Consider the following 23,985-nt stretch of genomic DNA (forward strand, 5'->3'; position numbering starts at 1 on the left):
AGTTATTTTTGGAGACAAGATTTTTCTTCTGGGAGGTCACTAGTCCATCTAGGCCAAGTGTAAGCTGACCCAAAGAATTCTCGGTTAAACTGTCTAGCGCCTGAGCAGCAATGCACCACAGCAGGGAAATATGCATCTGAATGTCAGGTAGCTGCTCTACACACCTCAGCAACAGGGAAAGGCCAAAACTGGCCAAGAGGCAGTATTATTACTAAGTCGTCCTCTGGAATAAAGAGTCCAGCAATAATTAAATCTCTGACTGCCCCTTTCTCCCTTTCCATTAGGCTGGTAACACCTCTATTTCCCAAAAAGGCTATTAGTTGTCATCTATTAAGAGTCAGGTTTGGGGGCCAGCGAGTGCAAAGAAAAGGTGACCATGCCATAAACCAAAAAAGGAGAGCAGCAACAGCAGAAATACCCTAAGGAGGTATTTCCCACAGACAGGGGAAAGCTACAGGGGGAGTATCATGAGTTACCATCATCTCCCACTTCGCCGTCAGGATACAGACATAATCCACATAAAAGTTGTGTGAAGAAACTGATTTTGGTAAGCAAGCAAGCTTAGCAACATTGTGTTTCTCACATTTAGTTACCCTTAAAATTTCCGTATTTCACACGTGTTCTACTGAAAACATTTACAGAGGGCATTATATAGGCCAGACAAATACTGATTCTTCTAAATTCTATGTTAATAGACTTCAGAGTTAAACCCCAATTGTGATGAACGCTACAGATTATTTAAGATTATCTTTACAAATTATTCACATGCAGGCAAATCCAACTGCTGTTGTTGCACTTGTTCACTTTTAGAAAGTTTTCTTTCCTGGTAGTTTTCCCCTCCAGAACTATCCAAGACAGACTTTTAAAAAATGACAAATTCAGCAGTGACAAAGAACTGACAGGAACAAATTCAACAGCTGCAGCATTGAAAGGACATGGCTCTACAAGGTCAGTGTATCTGAAGTAACAGTCCACCACTTGTTTAAACTACACTTTGATTCTCTTATTTTCACATGCAGATTAACTGTGAAAACGCAGGTTCCTTGTTCTCTTGAGAAACATACCAGGTAGTTACCCCATACTTACTTCAACAGAATTGTCCTCGCATCCATCTCTGCATTCTCATCACCAGGAACATCAAATTTATTAGTCAGTGTGAGAGAAACCTCAGTCTTTGCTAGCATTTCCCTGTTGGGGTCATTAACATTGCCAGACCCTTCCCCTGCCAAACAGAAAAGAGTTTATAGAATAAATTGTATTCTTTACATTCTTGACTGCTAGAGCTTTGACATTTTTTCCTATGTAAGAGACCACAGAAAAACTACACTGTATCCTAAACTGTCAAAAGGACACTTTAAAAATCAAAACCAGCTTTTAAAAACATCATCTTGAGAATGTTACAGTCTTTTTCTTCATAAAACTGAGAGAATGCACCGGTGAGAAAGGCACCACAAAATCACTGGTTCATATGCCTTAAAGATCACTGTGTATTCAAAGCTTCTCAGTAGAGACTAAGATGCTGAGATACAGAGTAGCTGACCTGCCAAAAATACTTTATAAATAAAAATATGACCATGTTTTTAGGTCTATGTCCTCATTAGAACAAATTTCCCAAGCTAAGAGCGAAGCCCTTGTTAGCAACCACAATCTTCTATGAACAAAGCAAGATTATCCTGTCAAAAGGAAACGTTCTTGCTCTAACTGCGTCTGAACTTTCATCGGAACAGCTGTTAGAATGTTCCCCTCCCAACACTCTTTTTTTAAAGGGCTGCAGCAAGATTAAACTCTGACATAATAACCACATTTCTCCACGCATAGGAGAAATGAAATGGGGAAGGAGGGTAAGTTCTAGTTAAACTCAAGGTCTAGATTGGCTCAGATAGCACTTCTTACGTTCACGTTTTTGCCAGTGCTCAGAGCAAAACATGCCAGCAATCGTTCCTTTATAAAGGTTTCAAGTGACTTCAAGATAAGCATTTTGCTGTCAAAGCATCCTCTCCAAAAACCATATCCATTCGCTTCCACACCCCACCTTGCAAATAAGTTGGGACAGACACAGGCACACACAGAGAGAACACAGAAAACATGTCAAAATATCCCTCTGTCTTCTAGAAACGTCTCAAGTGGGGTGAGGTGAGGTGGGTGGGGAGAAGAGAAAGCAGCTGGTTTTTTCAGGGTAACAAATTCTGCAGTCAGAGAGAACACACTGGAACAATCTGCTGCTGCTTTTTAGAGCACGTTTTCCCAAATCACCTGTGATGCTTCCTTAGATAATTTATTTAATTTCTTAAGAGTACATATTTCTTAGGAGTACAATAAACTAGACCACCTATTAAGGACTCAATCGTAGGAACCTCTCCAAGATCATCCAGCAGCTCGTGAATTGGATCGTTGTGCTCAGGAGCAATTGCATCTTGATGGTCTAAGAGCAACTAGATGAACAGAAAGAACATTTAAGTTGTTAATCATACATCCTTTTCTAGACAGTAAAATTACATTACTTTGAGCAGGTATCTTTTAGAAAAAGATCTTATTTCACTGAACTCCAAAGCAGCAATATTAACATTTAAAGCTGTGCCATTATTACAGGCTCAAATACTTTCAAAAGAAACCTAAGAGAAGCCAAAAGCAAATTACTTAATTCTAAGCACCGATGAGCTCTGGCACACTACAATCAAAAGACAATGTTCAGCCCTGTATTTGGTAACTTTGCATTTCAGCCAGAAGCAGCATTTTCTTCGTAAGCACTGCTTATAAGGAGCAACTGTGAGCAATGTATACTTACAGTGTGTGTATTGATGATTTCACCAATAGAAATATAAATAACTGGTTTAGTGAGAGTCACCAAGTCAGAATATTCATCAATATTAAATTTATCCTGCAATTCAGGAACCTCACAGGCAGCCTGAAAAAAACGTCTGCAGAAAAAAAAAAAGAGGAATGAAGAATCAGTGTGACTCCGAGTCACATATGTATGAAAAGCATTAACTCCCCGTGACAATCCCCAGCGTAGTCTCTCTCCTTCAAACTATGGTACAATAGAGCACACTACAGCTTGTCAGCTTGAGTTTAACACGTCAGAAGTAACCCAGTAAATTCAATTATTGGTACTGGCCACGTTGACATTGGCTCATTTTCAGCATTCACAGGACTGGTCTAAGGCTCCAGTCATCTTGTTCACACATCCTCCTGCCCCCCCTACAGTAACACTCCTTGCTCCCAGAAATCACTGGATGACAATTTTGAACAAAAACTCGCTTCAGCTATACGAACAGCTGACCGCCAACCTGCTTTATACTTGAGCACCACTGGATTTTCATGTGGAGCCAGGTTCATATAGGACAGAAGAATGTATGCCCATTCTAGTTGTCCATCTCTGAAGTATCACAATAAACCCATGCAAAAGCAACTTTTATTCTAGAAATCCCTGAGTCAAAATACTTGACTTCACAATCTCATTAACATATAATGTATCGTTCATAAATAGCTGCCATTGTCATTGATACAGCAGTCTGCAGTACAATCTCTACAGACCGCATATTTGACAGAGAGAGAATCTATCATACTTAACATTCATAACTTTTCCTTTTTACTGTAATGCTACCCCCTGCCAAACTTCCTAATTAGCTACGGTCTTCTACCTGAATTTCTGGTATGACTGCGATAGGTATTCATTAATGATGCTTAAGTGCGCGTTGTCTCCCATGAACATCTTATTGGACGCCGCGTGCTGCAACATCTTTGCAATGGAGCCAAGGTTTCGGCGCTGGTCCGTGGTCAGCTGGCCTCCAGCTGAGAGATCGATGATGTCAAACGCGTCTGGTGCGACAATGGCTGGATTCATGTAGCGATAATACAGTAAGTTGCCAACAATCTGGGAAAAGTTGAGTAGAGAAGAAACGCATTAAGAAACAATGGTATAGGACCCAACTGAATTTTATTGAAACTACTCTGACTGTGCTTTGACAAATTATTTTCTTGTAAGCGAGAGGCCCCTTCCAAGACAAAGGTTCTGCTGTGCCGCTGTATGCAAGCACATACTATCCCCAAGAATCTACAGTGTAAAAAAAATAATAATTAAAATCATTCAAATGCAATAGGATAGTCAACACAAAGAGGGAAGACTGAGCGCTACTAGTCACAGGACAATACAGCAGCAGGTATTCCTATGCATAAAGATGTAAAACTTGAACTTGAAAAGACATACAGACAGGAGATATTACAGGTTACCAACAGACTACTTGTATCAGCATGAGACAAACTATCAGGAGAATTAAGTGTAACCGAGTTAGTCTAACAGAGGGCAGAACGATCATGGTATAGAGGAACCTGGTAATGCAGTTTCAATACGGAACAAGAGCTAATTCTTAGGAAAGTGTGCAGAATTGGCTGCCATCTCCGACAAAGCAAAAATGGTGAGGAAGCATGGCACACAAAGGAGTTAACCTGAGGAAACTACTTTCCATTCCTTCTCCAAAGCCCTTTTCTCTTTCAGAGTAATTCTCCAGTAAGCCAGCAACATTTTCAGGCACAGACCCCCAGTTAGCAAGAGTAACCAAGAAACCATTTAATCCAGAGGTAAGAAAATCAGAAGCACAGAAGACAAGTAGCATTTGACCCTTCAAAATACAATTTACCTAGTCAAGTGTGAGCAGCAACAAACTTCAAAGAACAAAAAAAGGTCACATTATCCATATGCTCACAAATATACTTCTAACCTGTATTTGAGATTTTGCAAAAAGTAATTCCAGCAATGAAGAGGAATTAACCCAACATGCTGATGTAAAGCGACAGTTCTCACACCGCGTGCCCTAGTATTTTCTGGTGCTTCACAGAAATTTGCAGAGGGCCAGGTCACCGAACCTTGGCTTCGCCTGCTCGCCACGTGACTTAAACGCACAGAAGAGATCGGGAACAAACAGTGAGAAAAAAGCTAGCCGCTGCCAAGCAGCCCCAGAAATTATTAACTGCTCTCAGTGAGGTCATGTTTTTGACAACTGTTTCACACAAGCCTCTGCTGTATTCTCAGATTGTGTTGTGGGGTGACAACAGCCAAAGCTGTTTACTACCAGTAACAATAAAATACATCTGTGAAAGAAACTGTATCAATAACTTTCAAATTTGCAGCGGGAAAAGAACAGTATACTATATGGATAGCTTTGGTTGCTAAAAAAATAATATTATAATCTACAAGTAGTCATTGCACGCAACTGCAGTTTTGACTTTCATGTGGACAGTTACATTGTTTCCACGAGGATTAACCAAAACCGCAGTTTTCCACCTATAATTATAGATGGAAGAAATTAATTCACCTGCATAGAAAGAATCGATGTCTCAGAATGGGAAAGCACAGAACTAGAAGAGAGAAGAAAACAGCATTCAGATTTGTAATTATTTTGTAATGAAGCAGAGGCAGAGAAGTTTAAAGAGACGTTGTCAAGTATTCTAAGATCCAAACTTTGTTTTATTAACAAGTAAAACATTCATGGACACAAAGGCCTTACCAAAAGCTGTAAAAACAGAAATTGCAAAGGAAACCCCAAAGCTATGCTCATCTGAGAATACCTACTATTAGGATCCTTTTGATTCTCCAAGCCTATAGAAATGCAAAATACAGAACTGACTAGACATCCTGGAAAGTGACTCACTGCACGTTGCTGTCGGAGTGTTACAGACAGGGGAATTAGGAACATCAGAATTTTGCATACAAACTTTTTAACTTGACATTGTCTCTTTAAGAAAGGAGCAGCTGGCTGTGATCATACCAGCAAAACCCAGGTTTACCTTCTAGGAGCAAGAGTACCCCAAGTCAAGACACCTAAAGGACCAAATGCCCAAGATATTAAAAGCAAAGCAGAAGCAACAGGATACCTCCTTCTGAACCACGTATTACATCTCAGGTGATGTATATGAAGCTAACAATCAAAAGCCCAATGTGAAACACTTACTATCCATAGAATAAATAAGCTTTATCTAGGCTTACATGCAGTCCTGTTCACACATACACCCAACAAACTAGAAGAATGAGATGTGCTTGCCACAGCCAATTTGGCTGACGATTATTCACAAAGGTGTCCAGATCCTCACCTTCAGCAGCTCATCCTCACCAGCATCAGGGAACTTGTCATGCAGGGAGTCTTTTAGTACCTTGGCAATGAAACGCATTCCATAACTTTGAGAGAAAGAAAAGGGCAAATAAGACTGCTGCTAGCATGAACCTAACAACAACTTCTCAGGGATAATACTGTGGTACACCAGACTCACGGGATTTTGTCCACTGAACTAACAATGGCAGACAGGAACTTGTCTGTCACTGTCCTCATGTTTCTGATTGAGGCATCCAGGCGCGTCCTCACTTCTTCGTGATTTAGAGCTTGTTCAGGTGTAACGTCGTAGGGCAGTTTGCTATTAGAAAAAGTCAAACGCGAAGGTGAGTATTCCTCATGCCAGCATACCTCAAGGATTTCTAGCTTGACATGGAAACAAGTTTACATTCACTTGGCTGTAAAGAGCTGTGCATTGCCTTCAGTTAACTTTTTAGGCACTGGAAGAGCTGAAGACTTCTTGCTTTTACTTCTCCTCTACTCTCCCTTGCAACGCCCACTGTCAGAAAAGGCCCATCTAATTCGAAACTGTATCTTTTTTACAGTATGCATACATACACATCAGGCAAAAAAGTGCAATCCCTGACAGGTAGCGATACTTCAGGCTGCAAATAAATTTCTGAAAAAGCAACCTACATATTTGAACATTAAGAAGATAAAAGCTTGGACAGAAGACAGAACAGTACCCATAAAAATCGATGTAGCATGCTATTGGCCAGAAGCAGTGCCAAATGAGTAGTTACATTTACTCCATCAGCTGAAATTGCTGCACAGTATTCCAGGTCAGACAGACAGATGAAGCAGATAATTCATAAAAGCGTCTCCTAAATCTCACATAAAGAGAAGGACCTCAACACCTATCTTCACCTGCATTTTTAACATGTCCAGAATTTTGAACCAGGCATAGGGAAAGATATGACTGCAGACCGCTTTGAATGGGGAAACTCACTCCAACTGTATGGTGGGTTTTTTTTTTTTGTGGTTTGTTTTTTTAAGTATATTAAAAACCACAACCAAGACAACAGAAACCTCAGGTTCCAGCAAATCACATGCACTGGAAGAAAAAGAAACCAGAATGGCAGAAAACCATCCAGCACAATTCAACTGTCATCAGTGGCTCATACTAATAAGAAAGAATTTAGGACTAAAAGAACTGCAATGTCATGCTTCTCATCCAGAAAAAGAGGTTTTGTTGGCTTGCAAAGAACACCTAAATTTGTACAAGTTATGTAAGACATGAACAGAGACTGACACGGAACAGATTCCCAAGCACTACTTCTTACCATGATTTCTTTTAGGTTAGAGGGCATCTCATAGCTAATTATTAAGTCAACATAGGCAAACACCAAAGACCATTTCTTCTTCCATCTCCTAATGAGATCCCCTTTCAATAACCTCAACACCACTGCCAGAACCTGATCTTTAGAACTCTCAGATGAAAGCCATCTTGAGGGGATGGAAAGGCCGGTATCAGTTGGACAGATGCACATAGTGAAGCCAAGGATGGTTTGGAATGATTAACTGAGCCGTGCAAAGCAGCCAAGCAACTTTAGAAAAACACAGTAGTAATGGTTCCCATACCTGGCCTCGCCAGTTTGAGACTCCATCTGGTTAACCCAAGACTTGTAAATATCCACTGGGTCAGTTTTGATATTGAGTGATTTGTCATCGATGATTTCCTTCACAACTGGTGCCAAGATTTGCCTCAGAGCATTCTGACCACGGGCACCACGGTTGAAACTTACCACCATTTTAATAACAGTAGGATTCCCAGTCACAATTTCCTGTATTTGGTCTACTTTTGATCTGAAGAAGAAAGAATCTGTATGAAATATGAGGTATGCGTAATTCTGTCAGCTTTAGATACACTTCTCTGCATAAAACAAACTGTTATAGAGCATCACCCTCACAAAACAGATGATGGATTTGTACTAAAATCTCAATACAGCAGTAAGCTACAACATTGTGTGAGAACAATACTGGAACACTTCTCAGGACGCATGAGGCAAGAAACTTATGACCTCTGTTGGGGAATTCCAATGCAACTTGCCAGTAGTCATCTTGACAACAATCAATGCAAATGCAATTGAACACTCTATTTGAGAGCACAATTAAAAAATATAGAGCAAGCAGAGCACGGTTTATGTAGAGAAGAAAAATAATAGTAGGTTTCTTCCAGTATTTACAATAAGAAAAGAAGCAAACAGACAACAAAAGCCACTCCTAGTATACTCCTATGTGAAATACAGTGGCAGAGAACAAAATATCTACATTTCCCTGGACTATTATTCCAGGCATGAATTTAGTGGGGCGGGGGCGGCGGGGAGGGAAGTGTCTTTTAGAGGTTATAATATGTTTCAGGGCATATACCACCTTCATGCTTCACAAGCATTCCAGAGAATGCTTGAAGAGTAGTTCCTCAAAATTTTTTTTGTGCGTTCTTCTTCACAGCCAGTTGTGCAGCTCTTGCACTGTGAAGAAGTGAAGTCCTGTAACACCGAGCTCTAAGGGCCACCTCAAACAAAGCATGCCTGAGGACAGCCGGATTCCCTAACTGAGAGGAAACAGAAATTCCAAACAATAAAGCCTCTCTGTTTTGGCCTCCACATCAGCTTTTGAAAACTTAAGAGCGCTTAGCATTAGCTCTCCCCCTGGCTTGTAAAGCCCGAGTTTGCAGTTTGTTGGAGGTGTTTATAACCAGACACTGGAGAATTGAAATTAGACTGAATTTTAGAATGACTCTGCAGCAGATTAAAAGCAGCTGCCATGCTGAGCAGTGAAATCTTGACTGAAGTTAAAAGCCCTTGTCCTCAATGGATATACTTAAATCTTCCTTTATAGACTACATGAAGAACAGATATGATATGGGAAGAGGACAATGAAGGGACAGGTTAGCATTATCTGCATATTAGCAAGAGATGTAACATGAAAAATGCCTGAATTTCAGAAATTGCCAAAACTGATTCCACAGCAAGAACATGCTGTATGCTACCACGTACTTGATCTCTTCCTGCAATGCTGTTTGAAAAAGCCGCAACAACAGGTATTCCTCTCTTTGATTGGAAGCATAATTATACAGCGTGAAGATGACGGAATCCATGAACTTTGTGGATTTGTTTTGAGGCATCTGAAAGATCAGCTTGGCCAAGTACGTTGGGTTAGTCTACAACAACAAGAAAAATTATTTAGTGTGCATGTTTACACACGACATCGCTAAGAACTATGGTGGCTCAAAACTACAGTACACCAGCAAAGACTGTGCCAAGACATACAAGCCTCTATGGCAAGAGGTCACCGAGCAGCGTTAGAAGCTGCTTACCTGAAGTAAGTAGAAGAGATGCTGATAGGCTTCCAGCTTTTCTCTCTTCTCTTTGCTCAAAGCTTTCAAACCTCCCCTTTGTTTGTTCAGCATCATCATGTCAGACAGCTGTTCCTTGTTCTTCTTGGTAAGCTTTTTGCTGTGAGAAACGACATCCTAGAAAGAAAGAAAAGGGACAGTTTCCCCTAAGTATTTTATAACAGGCAATATTGGAAAACAGTTGCATGTGAAAACCCACTTCTCTTGCACGTGGAAAGGCAGGGTCAAGATATGTCTGGGGCTATTAAAGTGAAGCAGTATTTGCTATGACAGTGATTTCTCTGACTGCAAGTACATGTTCTGCTTTGTCCTTGACTTTCTGAATTTGCCTGAAACCCTAGAAATTAGTCACTCTTGGCAGCAATTACTACCAGAGCTGGTAGCATCCTGAAGATGCTTGAAAATGTTTTCCTTTTTAAATTGGACTTAAAACCTATAAATCCTGTTTCATACTCAACTAGCTCACTACTTCTACATACTCTGACAGCAACAGCACTTTTCACTGCAGGCAGCAGCCCAAAAGCTGCAGCTTCCTTTCAAGATGAATTTCACACCAACTGAGATTTTACACTGGGAGGAGCCTAGCGTCATACCATCCAGGACCAAGTGAAAAGCTTACCCAAACTTCAGCTTGAACAAAAGGCAATGCTGTATCAGCAAGAGCTTTTTTTTTGTGAAATTAATCATGTCAGGCAAGCGATAGAGGGGGCCTCCTTTAACCAACTAACACCAAGTGGCACAAGCACATCTGCTGCCTCCAAAATCATCCCCCTTGCTGCAAGCTTGTGTGGCACTGTCACTTGTTTAACCTCAAAGCCTCCAAACACACAATCTGTTGCATTCATCAGGTCAAGATAGTCTGATATCTGTTTATCTCTCTTAGCTTCAGGTCTTGTTTCTCCCCCTACTACAGTTTTCCTTCTAGGGAGATGCATACTAAATTAGTGGCATGGAGTAAAAACATACTGGGAGTAAAATCTGGAAGTCTGAGGCAACATTTTCCACTGGACCTGAGCAACTGACATCCAAGGCCAGGAACTTTCCATGTTAACTACTGCTGGGCTCAGCTCAATCTGTAGTTGCTCTTCCATCAGCACGTTCCCTACCTGCAATGTAATTTTGTTTTTCACCAGGAGACCAATTTTGATGTCCATGAGATTGAGGTCATTTTCCAGTTGCTGATTGGATCGGATCAAGGTTACAACTTCCTCACGCAGTTTCATTAGCTCAAGCTCCTCCTGAAAATCTTGGTCACTCTGATCGAGCAAGTGGACAAATTTCCGAACTACAGCCATAGGTGGGTTTTCAGCATTAACTAAAAATAGGTAAGAAAACATCAGGGGATGGGAAACAGAAGTGAATACATGCCTTATCTATCTGTGTTTAAACAGCACATGTGGCAGACTTGGCACTGTTAGGTTTATGGCTGGACTCTATGATCTGAAAGATCTTTTCCAAACTAAATAATTCTATGATCAAGGAGCAACCAGAATAAAATCAGCACCACAATGTCTGAACAGCTTCTGATATTTTGGATTTCTTGTCTTAAGTAAATCATGAGAGAAACAAATAGTAAAGAGCAAAGTCAGTATCAGCCTAGGGTAGTCCACACCACCAAAGTTAACTGCAAAGCTACAGCTCTATTTTTCAGCAGCAAAAGCAACAGCTGGAATCAATTTTTCCTTCAGCCTCAAGAACCACCTACTCTCCACGCTGTCCTACCAACTTCATCCCGATCGCTCTTCAGAACTGTCCTGATGTTATACATCACACTAGCAACTTCCCTGGCAAATGGAGATTCGAGGCACATCAGTTTTATCCTCTTGGGAATACTTACTGAGGGTTTTATAGTCTTCTCGTGCTTTGTTTGCTCGGATAAAGGCTTGAATTTTTATAACATCATTTATCTAGGATTAAAAAAAAAATCAGAATAAAATAAGCACTTGACCTCATTCTGGAAAGAGTACAAAAGTCAGGTATTAAATTAATTTAACAAGATAGCCTCTTACATGGTTTCTGAAATACTGCAGGCGATCTCTGTAACGTCTTCTGGCTTGATACATCCTCGTCATTGATTGAATCTATAGAAGGGTAACCAAAATACTCAGATAAAAACCTTTCCAACAAAGTTCTTTACCCAAAAGGTCTACCAAAAAACTCATCACAGAGCCTTCACTACCTTCACTACTTGATCCTTTTGCGCTCGCAGGTAATCCAAACGGATTTGATATGCCTTCCTCTGCTTGTAGCCACGCCACTGGGACTGAAAACAGAAAGGCACATTTTTCTAATTAAACAGAAGTAATTACAAATCTGAGCTTCTTTCTGCTCTTCAGCTTCCAACTTCCCTTCTGGCCATGTAAAAGGTGAGGGAGACATGCTTATCTTATTCATGAAATAGACAGTGTGAAGCATGAACTACTTCACCAGCTGTACTCGTGAGAGACAGGAACGACCTCCATGAAGAGCCTGGGCCTTCCGAGGCACAGCTGGAGCCGAAGGATGTAACTAAACAGTCAAGCTGACAGAAACTGTTCTACATGAGGATTATGTGTTAGATGCTGCTGCTGGCGAGAACAGTGATGTAACATTATAAGCCTTCAGCACAGACTTGCTGCTACTGGTGCTTGGAACAGAAGTTAGGCAAGAGTTTGGACTACACTTGAAGGGAGTGTTACTTTGAATAGGCTGGGAGTCATTTTGGGGGTTTTGTTGTGGTTTTTTTTTTCAAATATACACACAGAATGCATGCTACTTAGGCAGAAACAAACACACACACAAAGCTCAAACAATGAAGTGGTAATAGGGTGCAAAGCATCTATTTAATTTGCACACATTTCAGTTACAACACCGGAGAAAGATTTTTTTCATTGCTGTCCTCCAAATGCACCAAACCTCATGCTGAATTACCCCACCATCTCTTTCAGGTCCTCAATCCTCCAAATCCCTGGACAAATCTGAAGAGAAGAATAATCTTACTCAGGAATACTGAAAATCATGTTGTTTCTGGAACTCCGGAAAAAAGATTTTATGACTTCTAGACTACAAGGATGCCATGAGGTTATGCAGGGAGAAAATCAGAAGGTCTAAAGCCCAACTACAACTTAATCTGGCCACTGCCTTAAAAGACAACAAAAAAAAAGGTTCTGTAAATACATTAGCAACAGAAGGAGGGCCAAGGAGAACCTCCATCCTTTATTGGATGTGGGGGGAAACGTGGTGGCAAAGGATAAGGAAAGGGCTGAGGTACTTAATGCCACCTTTGCCTCAGTCTTTAATAGGAACACCAGTTGTTCTCGGGGTGCCCAGCCCCCTGAGCTGGAAGACAGGCAGGGGGAGCAGGAAGCCCCCGTAATCCAAGGGGAAATGGTCCGCGGCCTCTACACCACCCTGACACACACAAGCCCATGGGGCGGGATGGGATCCACCCAGGCGAACCGAGGGAGCTGGCGGAAGCGCTCACCAGGACACTTGCAATCATTTCTCAGCAGCCCTGGCTGACCTGGGAGGTCCTTCAGCTGGCTGGAGTCAGCAAACGTGACACCCAGCCACAAGAAGGGCCACAAGGAGGATCTGGGGAACTGCAGCCCCGGCAGCCTGACCTCGGTGCCGGGGACGGTCATGGAGCCCATCGCCTTGAGTGCCGTCACGCGGCACGTGCAGGACAACCAGGGGCTCTGGCCCAGCCAGCGTGGGGTCATGAAAGGCAGGTCCTGCCTGACCAACCCGATCTCCTCTGACAAGGTGACCCGTGTAGTGGATGAGGGAAAGGCCGCGCATGTTGACTACCCAGGCTACTACCAGAACCACTTTTGCCAGTGGTTCCCACAGCATTCTGCTGGAGAAACGGGCTGCTCATGGCTCGGACAGGCGTTCTGTCCACTGGGTAACACCGCCTGGATGGGTGAGCCCAAGGAGCGGTGGGGAGCGGAGTCACATCCCGCTGGCAGCCGATCACACCTGGTGCTCCCCAGGGTTCAGGTCAGGACAAGGGGACCAAGCGCACCCTCGGTCTGCAGGTGACACCCAGCTGGGTGGGAGTGCTGACCTGCCGGAGGGCAGGCGGCTCTGCAGGGGGACCTGGGCAGGCTGGACCGATGGCCCAGGCCACCGTACCAGGTTCAACAAGGCCCAGTGCTGGGTCCTGCCCATGGGTCACACCAACCTCACAGCGCTGCAGGCTGGGGCAGAGGAGCTGGAAAGGACCTGGGGGTGCTGGTCAGGAACCAGCTGAACATGAGCCGGCAGCGCATCCAGGTAGCCAAGGCGGCCAACAGCATCCTGGCTTGTATCAGAAATGGTGTGGCCAGCAGGACCAGGGCAGTGACTGTCCCCCTGTACTGGGCACTGGTTGAGGCTGCATCTCAAATCCTGGGTCCAGTTCTGAGCCCCTCGCTACAAGACAGACACTGAGGTGCTGGAGCGTGTCCAGAGACGGGCAACGGAGCTGAGGAAGGGGCTGGAGCACCAGTCCTATGAGCAGCAGCTGAGGGAACTGGAGGTGTTCAGCCTGGAGAAAAGGAGGCCCAGGGGGACCTTATCGCTCTCTACAGCTGCCTGGAAGAAGGCTGTAGGCAGGTGGGGTTGTCTCTTCTCCCAAGTAACAAGCGAAAGGACAAGAGGAAATGGCTCTGGTGCAACTTGAGGAGGTTTAGATCGGATATGAGGAAAGATTTCTTTTCTGAAAGAGTTGTCAAGCACTGGACCAGGCTGCCCGGGAAAGGGGTTGAGTCACCAGCCCTGGAGGGATTTAACGGATATGTAGACGTGGTTTAGCGATGGACTTGGCAGTGCTGGGTTAACGGATGGACTCTATGACCTTAAAGCTCTTTTCCAACCTAAACGATTCTATGATTGTCTTCAGTTCTGGAGGAATCGCATCACATGGCATTACCACCATGAAGACATACAGCACACTTCATATTGCCCTATTCACAACACACTGAATCTGGTAATAAAATTATAGGTAAAGCTTCCTCAGATAAGTTTTTCTCTCTCCAATTCTGCCTGAGAAGACGTTATTGATTGTATATGACATGGAAAATAAATAATAAACCAAAACTCTTTGGGAGATGGAAACGCCTTTAGATATTTTGTAAAATCATGTGAAAACAACTGCGCTGTAACTGAACTGAACAAAAACTGTCAATGAGCTTGCGTACTGAAAACAACTGCAGGGTACAAGTTTAAAACATAATTAAAGAATATCACTACCTGAATGCAAGTAATTGCTGGGACTTGTTTCTTCAAAAAATTCATTCTTGAGTTGAATTCCTGGCGAACAAGATATCCTCGACAGCAAGCCTGAAGCTTCGTGATTAGGTTCTCATTGGCCAGCCAGAGCTGCTCTCGGTTGTATGCTGCAGTGACTCCAGATATGGTGCTCTGAATTAGTATCATGGTAGGAAGAAGAGCCAGAAAGAGAATGGAGATCCAAGAAACAGGATGTTACATCAGCTTTCCATATTAAGAGACTTCAAGTTTGTCTTTCAATAAACAGCACACCATGGCCCTGTACCCTTTTTACCAACAGGACAAATTTTTCTAATTGGGACAAGGAGTTTTGACATGCACAATCTGATGATGCCCAGTGTAATGAGTTACTAAGCTTGTTAACATGACTAACATTGAGGCATTCTCTCAGAGCTGCATTAAGGATAGGAACGACAGGAACATCAACTTTTCAGAGAAAAAGCATGTATTATCTACCCTACCTGTATCTCCTCCCGTGACAGCTGTGTATCATTTTGCACAAATTCCGCTGGTTCATCCCATCCTCCCTCTTTGGTCCGCAGGTTATGATAATAATGATAGCCTCCTCTCACCCAGTGTTTCACCCATTCACTGCCGTTGCCCCCTAAGAGCAGAAACTGCAGTGTAAGTCTCCAAACCACACAAGCGTCTTATCTTTCCCACAAACAAACGTTACAACTAGGAAATCCACACATACAGATACTCCTTTCTCTAAGCAAGAGGAGGAATGTTGTTTCCAAGCCCCTAATGATGTCATGCAAGAACTACCTAAACACAACACATTCTACAAGCAGAGAATGTTCTACTATTCACTTTTTTTAAAGCCTTAGTTCACAAAGCATCCACAATTGCCACCTGTAACACAAGACTCCTCCCCAGAGGCTTTTTTTACCTCTGGTACTGATTCCACATGCAATAATCCTGAATTTATTTCACAACAGTTAGCTACTTGAGGTTTACCTGCTGCCATTTTTCTTCTCTTGACTTCTGACAGCTCTCGCTGATACGTCTCGGCACATTCTGGAGTGACTCCATACAGCCCAACATCAGGTGAACGCAAGGCACTCAGGGTCTGGCTAACAACACCATGGTCTACTGCTTCGTTAATGGCCAGAATTCCTAAGGAGACTTTAATAACATAAGGAAGCAGGTTATCTTGGCATTCAGGGGCTCAGTAATTCACAGCAAACACAAAATGACAGAACAGAGCAAGGCAACAGGAACACACACTTACAGTTCCTCTGTGTGTACATACACAAACATTTAAGTGTCTATAAATACAAAATATAAATAAAAAACATCAGACAACTTGTAGTATAAAGGCCTATCCAGTATGGAGTGTCCAGCCACAGGTGGTACTGCACCTGACAACACATCACTTGTGTGCCCCAAGTCCCCCTGTGGTGCTGATTTACCACCAATATTTCTCAATAAATTTTAGCTCTCCTCTGACATTCCTTAAGGCAGTTCCCTCTGGCAGGGACAGTCACAACTCAAAAGTGGCCTTTTCAACAACTAGTACCATCCATCCCTAGTGAAAAAGAAGTATGGAGAAGTTTGCAACCAAGTCAGAAACCTGACTGGGGAAAGACAGGGGGCAGAGGAAGAGAACAACAGCAACATATCATTGCAGGGCTACTCCAGAAATGCAACTCAACTAGACACGTTCACAAAGCACAGGAGTCGCACTGACAGAGCAAACACAAAATACAGTCACTTTCAGCACTGGGTAAGACGGCAAAAATGTGTGTTCATACATGGACAGATAAGGGTGTCTGAAGATCTTATTCAGGTTTAAGGGCACATACATTAATCCTGCTTTTGGCCAATGTTCCTTGGCATGACATTCAAGCTGCTGCTTTGCCAAAGTGCGCAGTGGGTAGGAAAATGGTGAAAAAATGGCACTGGTACTGCTGGGAACAGACAGTAAGACGGGCAGGTAAAGCTCTGACCTACTCCCTCACATTTTTATTTTTTTTTTAAGGCAGTTGACAAGGCAATTCTCTGACCAAATAATGTCGTTAAAAACAACTGAAACGGGCTCCGACACAAACGCATCGTGTCTTTTGGAAGAAAGCTTTTTGTGAACTTGTTGATTTTTGTCTCTTCTAAAACAGCTACAGATAAAGAATACAAATGGACAAGGCATGAATTTAAAAGCAAGCTCACTTGTGCACAAACAGAGAAAGGACAAGAGGAGTTAACCATGCCAGAAACTCTGCATATCTGATACACAGATTCATTAAGAACTCATGTTGGAGGGCAATCTAGTCCAATCCCTTTCCCAAAGCTGCGCTAGCTTCAGGACTTTGACAGAGTTTGGAAAATTTCAAAGGACAGAGATTCTGTAGTCTCTTTGGACAGCCTGTTTCAGAAGGCACCAGATTCCAGACTCAGATGAAACTTTTCAGTTTCCAGTATGGTTGTCTGTTCAAAGCAAAATCAGAGGGGACTGACTGTGCATCTTTGACTAACTCTAAGCATCAGCCTAATGTCAAATTAAAAAGTTTTGAAAGTGGGAAGTAAGACATTTTATCAGCACACCAGAGATGAAGAAACAGAATCAAGAAAAATATAACGTGAATATAAAGAGAGAAAACAATCAGTTTACTAATACTGTACAAATCAAGCAAAGCAAGCAGGTGTAAATGTTGAATGTAACAGAAAATTAGAGATGTAGAATACATGCAAAGAGAACAATATCGTATTTTAAAAGTATATAAAAACAAGCTCTCTGAAGCATGCAGTACCAAGCAAACAAACAGCATATGCAGAAAACAGGCCATTAGAATATATCAGACTACTTTAAAAACCCTCGTGTTTTCTTGAACAGAAAGCTTCTGTCAGGAACAACAACAAAAAAACCCAACACTACACACCAAAACCCCGCACAAAAACAAACCAAAAAACCTCAAGTTAAGCAAAGAGTAGCAATTACTTCGTTGTTTCTGGAGACAGAAATGACATCATTATATAAACTGGGATGTAATGATGGGTGAGCCAGTCCATCTGCAAAGCACGCTAAGGAGCAAAGGTGAGTATTGATGTGCATTATTGTCTGCATTTGAAAAACATGCAAGCTAGTCTAGAAATAATAGCACCCAGACAAGACAGCGTGCCACACAAACAAAAGATAATGCACACTGGAAAACACCATTTAAATTCTGCATGTGAACGTTCTCATAGCTAACTAACCACCCACAGGCACGCACCATCAGTTGCAAATGACAAACAATTTGAGAAGAGATTTGCCCAATGAAGTAATATGGTCACACACAAAACTGCAAAAATGGCATAACCTCCCCAAAGATAAGAAATTAATATTTGAAGAATCTGACACTCACTCTTCAAAGAAAAATTACTACCCTAGAAGCACATAAGTGCGTTGGATTCCCTTTGCCACATTTACATGACATTTCAGGCTCCCAACCTTTCCTTAAGTAACCAGTATTTAGTTGATAATGGGGATTAACTGCAACATGGTGTGACAATACTTACATCGCTCCGACTCCTCTGTGTCCTTGTTAGCCCTATGAATCCCATCCTGAATTTCATCTAGCCAAAGCACAGCTGTTTCATCCTGTGTGTCCTGAAGAGAATATGATGAGAAAAATATACACAGCATGAGGAGAAAAGTATCGCTATTTTTGCAAAGTAGAATAACCCATACTCAACAACGGACTATACAGTGATTTTCCGTATCAGAGGGAATAAGAAGCATTTTGGTCTTTCTAACTGACTCCAAGACAAGGACAGCATGTGCACTGGTGATTTGCAGACTACTATGGCATTACCAGGCTCGGTACCTCCCCCCAGTCAAAAACTCTTTCCAGAAAACGGAACGAAGAAGAAATTCTGTCAATGGGAGTCACTCTGATAAGCAAAGAGAACACAAGGCCAGGGACTTGGTACCAGTTAGTCCTAAAGCTGGACTTGCTAAAAGGACACGACTTTCTAGGAACACAAGTTAATCCTTCGAGAGAACGCGGCTACAAAGAGAACAAAAACCTGCTGATGCACATCTGTGTGCAGAAGCTAAAAACTCTCAGGTAACGAATGTCACATCAGGCTGTTCTTGTGTCTGCCCAGGGAAGTTCACAGGCCCGTACAACCCAGCAAACCAAAAAGCATCGTTCATACTGGGCTGGGTGTACACACAGCAGGCAAAACTGATTTTAAGTCTTTGTTTTAACAGATTGCTCGTCAAGGAGCAGCACTCATACAGTGTCCTGTTATTTTGGCTGGGATTTGAAGAAAATCAATCAACTATCGTTACACACGGAAATTTGAGAAGAGGAAAGCAGACAAGTGTTTAGCAAGTCCAAAAATATACATAAAGAACAATGACCCAGCAGTTGCCAAGCACAGCTTCTCCCCACCCACTGTTGCTTCCTGTAGGTAGCTACTGAAAGAAATGGTAAGACGCAACTGCCACCCCTCCGACAACTCCAGTTGCACAAAGGCAACACAGGAAACATTTACTTTTGGTATGGAATAATAAACACGCCGCACAAAAGAGCCACTATTTACAGTGTTCGAGAGCTTTAGGGCCAGGCTGAAAATGAACATTTCCTTACATGCCCTCCACATTTTTCCCACTATTTGGGAGGGTCAAGTGGCACGTTTAATGGATCTCATTCAGGAGGCCAATGTGCCTCTCATGGGCAGGTTTCATCAGTCCCACAAAAGTAACAGCAACAGCAAAACTGTGTTTTCTAAGTGGGGGAGAATAATCAAAGAAAATTTCCTCTACTGCAATCTCCACCAGAAGTCAACCCCAAGAGTACTGAAACCATCCCGTGCTTTTCTACAGATTTACCATTCCAGGCTTTCTGGAAGGCACACACAGCAAAACATACTACAGGATTTACTGTTTTTTTCCTCTCTCTACTCACCACACGAAGAAATTTGCATCATACAGCACTCCCCATTCACATAAGCAACTGAACAACATCTTGTGGTGAACTACAATCCCTCTCAGCCCCGAAGTATGGAAATCACTAGTTAGTAACAGCTGACTTCAGATAGTGACTATTTTCCCCACAACGTTACTTTATAATACAATCTCTCGATCCCTGACAGTGCTGCCACGCTGCCGGGAGCAGCCCCAAGATGAACATATGCCTAAATAAGGCCATTTCACGCCAGCTCAGAAGTTACCAGCATGGGCTGGCACAAGCTTAAGCGCACACTAAAAAGAGTTCATTATTTCATTCTGACTCAGCGGGAGGAAATGCTTCAGCACAAAATGGGTTCCTGATGAACATTAACCCTTTCAGGGCCCTTGGGGGGAAGCTGCTTAATGATTTTCATCAGAAACTCATACAGTTTTCAGCTACTGCTATCCTGTCAACACAATTATGCAAAATTTTGCGTTAGTATTAGAGCAATGAGCTCCACAGCACACAAAAACCCACAAACCACCCTCAAACCACTGAAAGCAGATGTCTGCTACTCTGTAAATAGATGAGAATAAAAAAAGTAAAAATATCAGTATCCCGCCCACACTACTCAAACACGCGCACTCTCATCCTCTCTCCTAAACCTGGAAGATGAGACTTGCTCTTCCTCTCCCCATCTTCATCTTCACATTCAGTTAGTGAAAGCGGCAACTATGTACAAGTAGGTAGAAGTTCCCAGCTAATAAGACAGACAACTAAGGCTCAAAAAAATCATTACCAATGTAAGCGTCACTGGGTAAACAACAGGAATCAGTATGTTTTGCTAGTAGCATGTATTTTGCTTCATTTCTTTTTTCTAACTTATCACAGATTTTTCACTTCCAGGAACTTTCTTTTTACCATATAAAATTATGCCTACAACTACAGTAACAATAAAATACAAAAAAACCCCAACTTAAGCTTGCAGGAAACAGTCAGAAGTTCAGAACTCCTAGAATGAATGTGGTCTCCCTGCAGAAACAGGTGAGGCATATTATTTCTTAGCACAAATATATGTATCTCATTCTGGACCTGGGATTAGCTGTAAAAAGTCATCTCGTGCAGTTAATATCCTTGTACCCATCTCTGCAGTTCATGAAGATTAATACGGTCTGGCTGCAAATCTTTCTCTAGTATAGAAAGATTCAAACTCATTGGGTAAGATCAGTTGATGGTATGCAGAATGCCCAGCTCTCCACTTCCAGTTTTGATTCCCTGCTTTGAGGACCAGTAACAAGCCAGTTACACAGACGTAAAGATTTTTCAAGAGGTGCATTTAATTGCACTCACCTGTGCTTTCTCTCGCTTGGCTCGAAGTAGTGTATCCTGGTAATGCTGTGCTACCTTTGGGGCTACACCCTCCAATTTTGCTGCAGGAATCTGCAAGGCTTGAATAGTCTTTTTGCTGTCCCCTTCATCCAGAGCTTCATTGATAAGACCAATTGCCAAAATCCCTAGGGACAAAGATGTAGTGGGAGAAATACAAAGTTCCATTTCTGGTCAACAATAATCATAAGCATTGTTTCAGAAGAAAAATGCAGTTAGCCCTTCCTAAACCAAGTATCAGCTGAGAACTGCAATATGTTTAACAGAAAATGTTATTTACCCATAAAGAAAGTAAGACTTTCTCCATCTTAATAGTAATCATAATGCCTGAGCATTGCAATAAAAAAAATTTAATAAAATCAGGGAGACTACAGGCAGGGACAGAACTGAGTCCTCAGACATCCAGCTCAGAGCCACTAGGAGAGAATTATCAAAGACCAAATGGCCAGAGTTCATAGGTTATGGTTTTCCAAAGTTCTGGCTACTCTAGAAAGAAATCACATGAAGCTAAAGATTTGCATGGAATACCATTTAAAAATACAGTCTCTTCATATTTTAGAAAACTTTTATTGAACATATGTAGTATTAGCCGTATTATCAGAGATGTGGATGCTATTCAAGCACAGTAAAATTTACCATTCAGCTAAATAAAAACAAACAAAAATATAGTTCGCTAAATGCAGAGTCTACCTCACACATGGCCCTACATACAGCAACCATCTCCTGCAAACCACAAAATAGCTTACGTTGAGATGGACCCTAAAGTCATCTGGTTCAGTTCCCTGCCTAAAGAAGGATCAATTAAAATCTGGTTTGACCAGTGCAGAACAAGATCTTTTAGATAAAAGCAAGTAAGGAGATCAGCGTGGGGATTTCCAATTTCAGTTGATGTATCTGGAGACTGTGACTTTTCTAGGCAGGAAAGAATACAAAACAAAAGTTCACATGAAAACCAGAACTTCTTAGGGAAGAGGTAGTATTTGGATTGATTAGAGAGAAGTGAAAAAATGTAGTGGAGGACACTGCAAGGACTAGGATCACTAAAATGGTGGCATGGTTTCTGTCAAAAAGCAGATACGGTAACTGTTAGACTTAGGAAAGGGCACAGAATCTAAGCAGTAATTGTCTCTGACTAGATTGCCAATACGGGCATGGCAAGACTACTCCATGGAACAGCAGTATGTTCCAGTTCCTCACTAGACAGCTTTTTTTAATTTGAAACTATTTACAAGGATAAGGGAAATTAAAAACTCTATGCTTGTATGCCTTGAGGACCTTCTCAGACTCATTTAACTTGTTCAGGAGATAAAAGGTGTCCTTGCATAAGGGCAGATATGAAGCAGACCAACTAATTAAGAAATTCCTCATGAGAACAACTTATCTCATTACAGGATTTTCTGCACCTTTTTTTACAGTATAAGAAGCATTGTAAGAAAGGGTATTGGGACTACACAAACTTTCAGACTTCTGCTGTGACCTCTTACACAGAGGAGATACATGAAGCTAGCATCTCGGTGTGTGTTTGTGTGGTTTCAACAAATCTGCTCACCTGACCCGAACAGGAAACCCAATGTCTATTTGGAGATCCAGGAAACAAAGTTAATCGAGATAGCAGGCTCCAAATTAAAATGTAACCCTCTCTAGAGTATAAGCTCTTTTCAAGGTGGAACACAACTCAACTACACAACAAGAAGTGGTAGAAGACACCTGTTTGTCTCAGTGTACAATATAAACTTCATCATCACCTCCACATTTGTGACAAATCTCTTCTGTCTTACGATGCAAGGCTTTGAGCTAAACATTACAAAGATGGCTTGGAAGTAAACGTCATGCTACCTGCCATATGCAGGAGGTTTCAGCACTGGTCATAGCCAAAAACAATGATCCCTTAACGAAACTGAAAAAAAATTAATAAAAATTAAACCACCTGACAGAGAACCTCACAAGGACCTACCTAAGAATAGGTTTGCTTAATTGTGCTGTTTTCAGGGACTCCTCTATCTCTACTGTGGATTTTAATTCAACTAATAACGTCCTAGAGAGAAAGAAGAATTACTCCAATTTTCTGTTTTACTGAAGTTTTCATCATTTCCACTGCTAAAAGACACTTAGCAACATAACACTACTAAAAAACAGAAATTAAAAACAATGCAGAACTAGAAGAACCACAAAGGGAGAAGAGGAAAACCTGAAAGGAGCAGAGATTGCAGCCAAAGAGAGAACGGACTTTAAGAAAAGTAACTTCTACTGAATACAACAAATTAGGAAGGAGGACGGAGTACTCCAAGACTAGGCTAAAATTAATTCAGTGATTTTGCTAATATTAGTTTTCATTAAATTTGAGGGATTGAAGCAAAATTAGAAAGTGTTCTAGACTAATCCTAGGCACTGACAGCAGACAATGCATTTTGTCAGCCAAAAGTGGTTCAAATTTGCATTAGAAGGACTAACCACGTGTTTGGAGATACTGATTTCAATGCCATGAACACTCCTGACTGCCTGATCGCCATTAGCGGTCCTGCTGTCAAAGCCTTTTGTACTACAGACCACCAAGTCCTGCTCATAACTAAGATCATCTTAGATATCTGATGTATGACACAACTACAAGTCAAACAGTAACTTTGTGCATCGACATACACCTCGTTTTATCACTCCTTATGAGCTGGGATCAGCCTAGCATGAACAAGCAGAAAAACTTACTTTCATGTTCTTCATGCACAGCTATGTTCACACGATCAACACATGACTGGATATCATTCCATGTGATGAATTCATTTCCTTCTGCACGTGCTTGAGCTTTCAGCTTCATCAAATCATCGATGTATCTGTCAAAGAACAAAACCAACATACATCACATTGCAACAAGCTGGCCAGGGACACACAACACAAAAATTGTACAAAGTGTAAGAGGTAACACAAGGGTTGAAACTAGAACAAATGTGAAAGAGAGGAAGAAAAGAAAGAGCAAAGGCTGCGTGCGGGATGGTCAGCCCAAATGTGAAAC

General features: G+C 41.9%; 1 protein-coding gene across 4 annotated transcripts in view; it reads right to left on the reverse strand.

Annotated features, from left to right (window-relative positions):
• Nucleotides 1-23,985, reverse strand: part of IQGAP1 (IQ motif containing GTPase activating protein 1) — an 80,416-nt gene that overhangs the window by 17,925 nt on the left and 38,506 nt on the right. For all 4 annotated transcript variants that reach the window (XM_055717062.1, XM_055717061.1, XM_055717060.1 and 1 more), the window contains exons 14-32: nt 23,682-23,806; nt 20,946-21,109; nt 18,214-18,304; nt 15,676-15,843; nt 15,177-15,319; nt 14,677-14,847; nt 11,642-11,725; nt 11,472-11,543; nt 11,300-11,369; nt 10,569-10,777; nt 9,424-9,579; nt 9,104-9,267; nt 7,686-7,910; nt 6,265-6,405; nt 6,088-6,172; nt 3,642-3,874; nt 2,786-2,918; nt 2,330-2,432; nt 1,087-1,222 (exon numbers count right to left, since the gene is read on the reverse strand). In XM_055717062.1, coding sequence (XP_055573037.1) covers nt 1,087-1,222; nt 2,330-2,432; nt 2,786-2,918; nt 3,642-3,874; nt 6,088-6,172; nt 6,265-6,405; nt 7,686-7,910; nt 9,104-9,267; nt 9,424-9,579; nt 10,569-10,777; nt 11,300-11,369; nt 11,472-11,543; nt 11,642-11,725; nt 14,677-14,847; nt 15,177-15,319; nt 15,676-15,843; nt 18,214-18,304; nt 20,946-21,109; nt 23,682-23,806 — 2,673 coding nt within the window. The remainder of the gene's footprint in view (nt 1-1,086; nt 1,223-2,329; nt 2,433-2,785; nt 2,919-3,641; nt 3,875-6,087; nt 6,173-6,264; nt 6,406-7,685; nt 7,911-9,103; nt 9,268-9,423; nt 9,580-10,568; nt 10,778-11,299; nt 11,370-11,471; nt 11,544-11,641; nt 11,726-14,676; nt 14,848-15,176; nt 15,320-15,675; nt 15,844-18,213; nt 18,305-20,945; nt 21,110-23,681; nt 23,807-23,985) is intronic.

The sequence above is a fragment of the Falco cherrug genome, chromosome 7 (genome assembly GCF_023634085.1).
Source record: "Falco cherrug isolate bFalChe1 chromosome 7, bFalChe1.pri, whole genome shotgun sequence".
NCBI lineage: Eukaryota > Metazoa > Chordata > Aves > Falconiformes > Falconidae > Falco > Falco cherrug.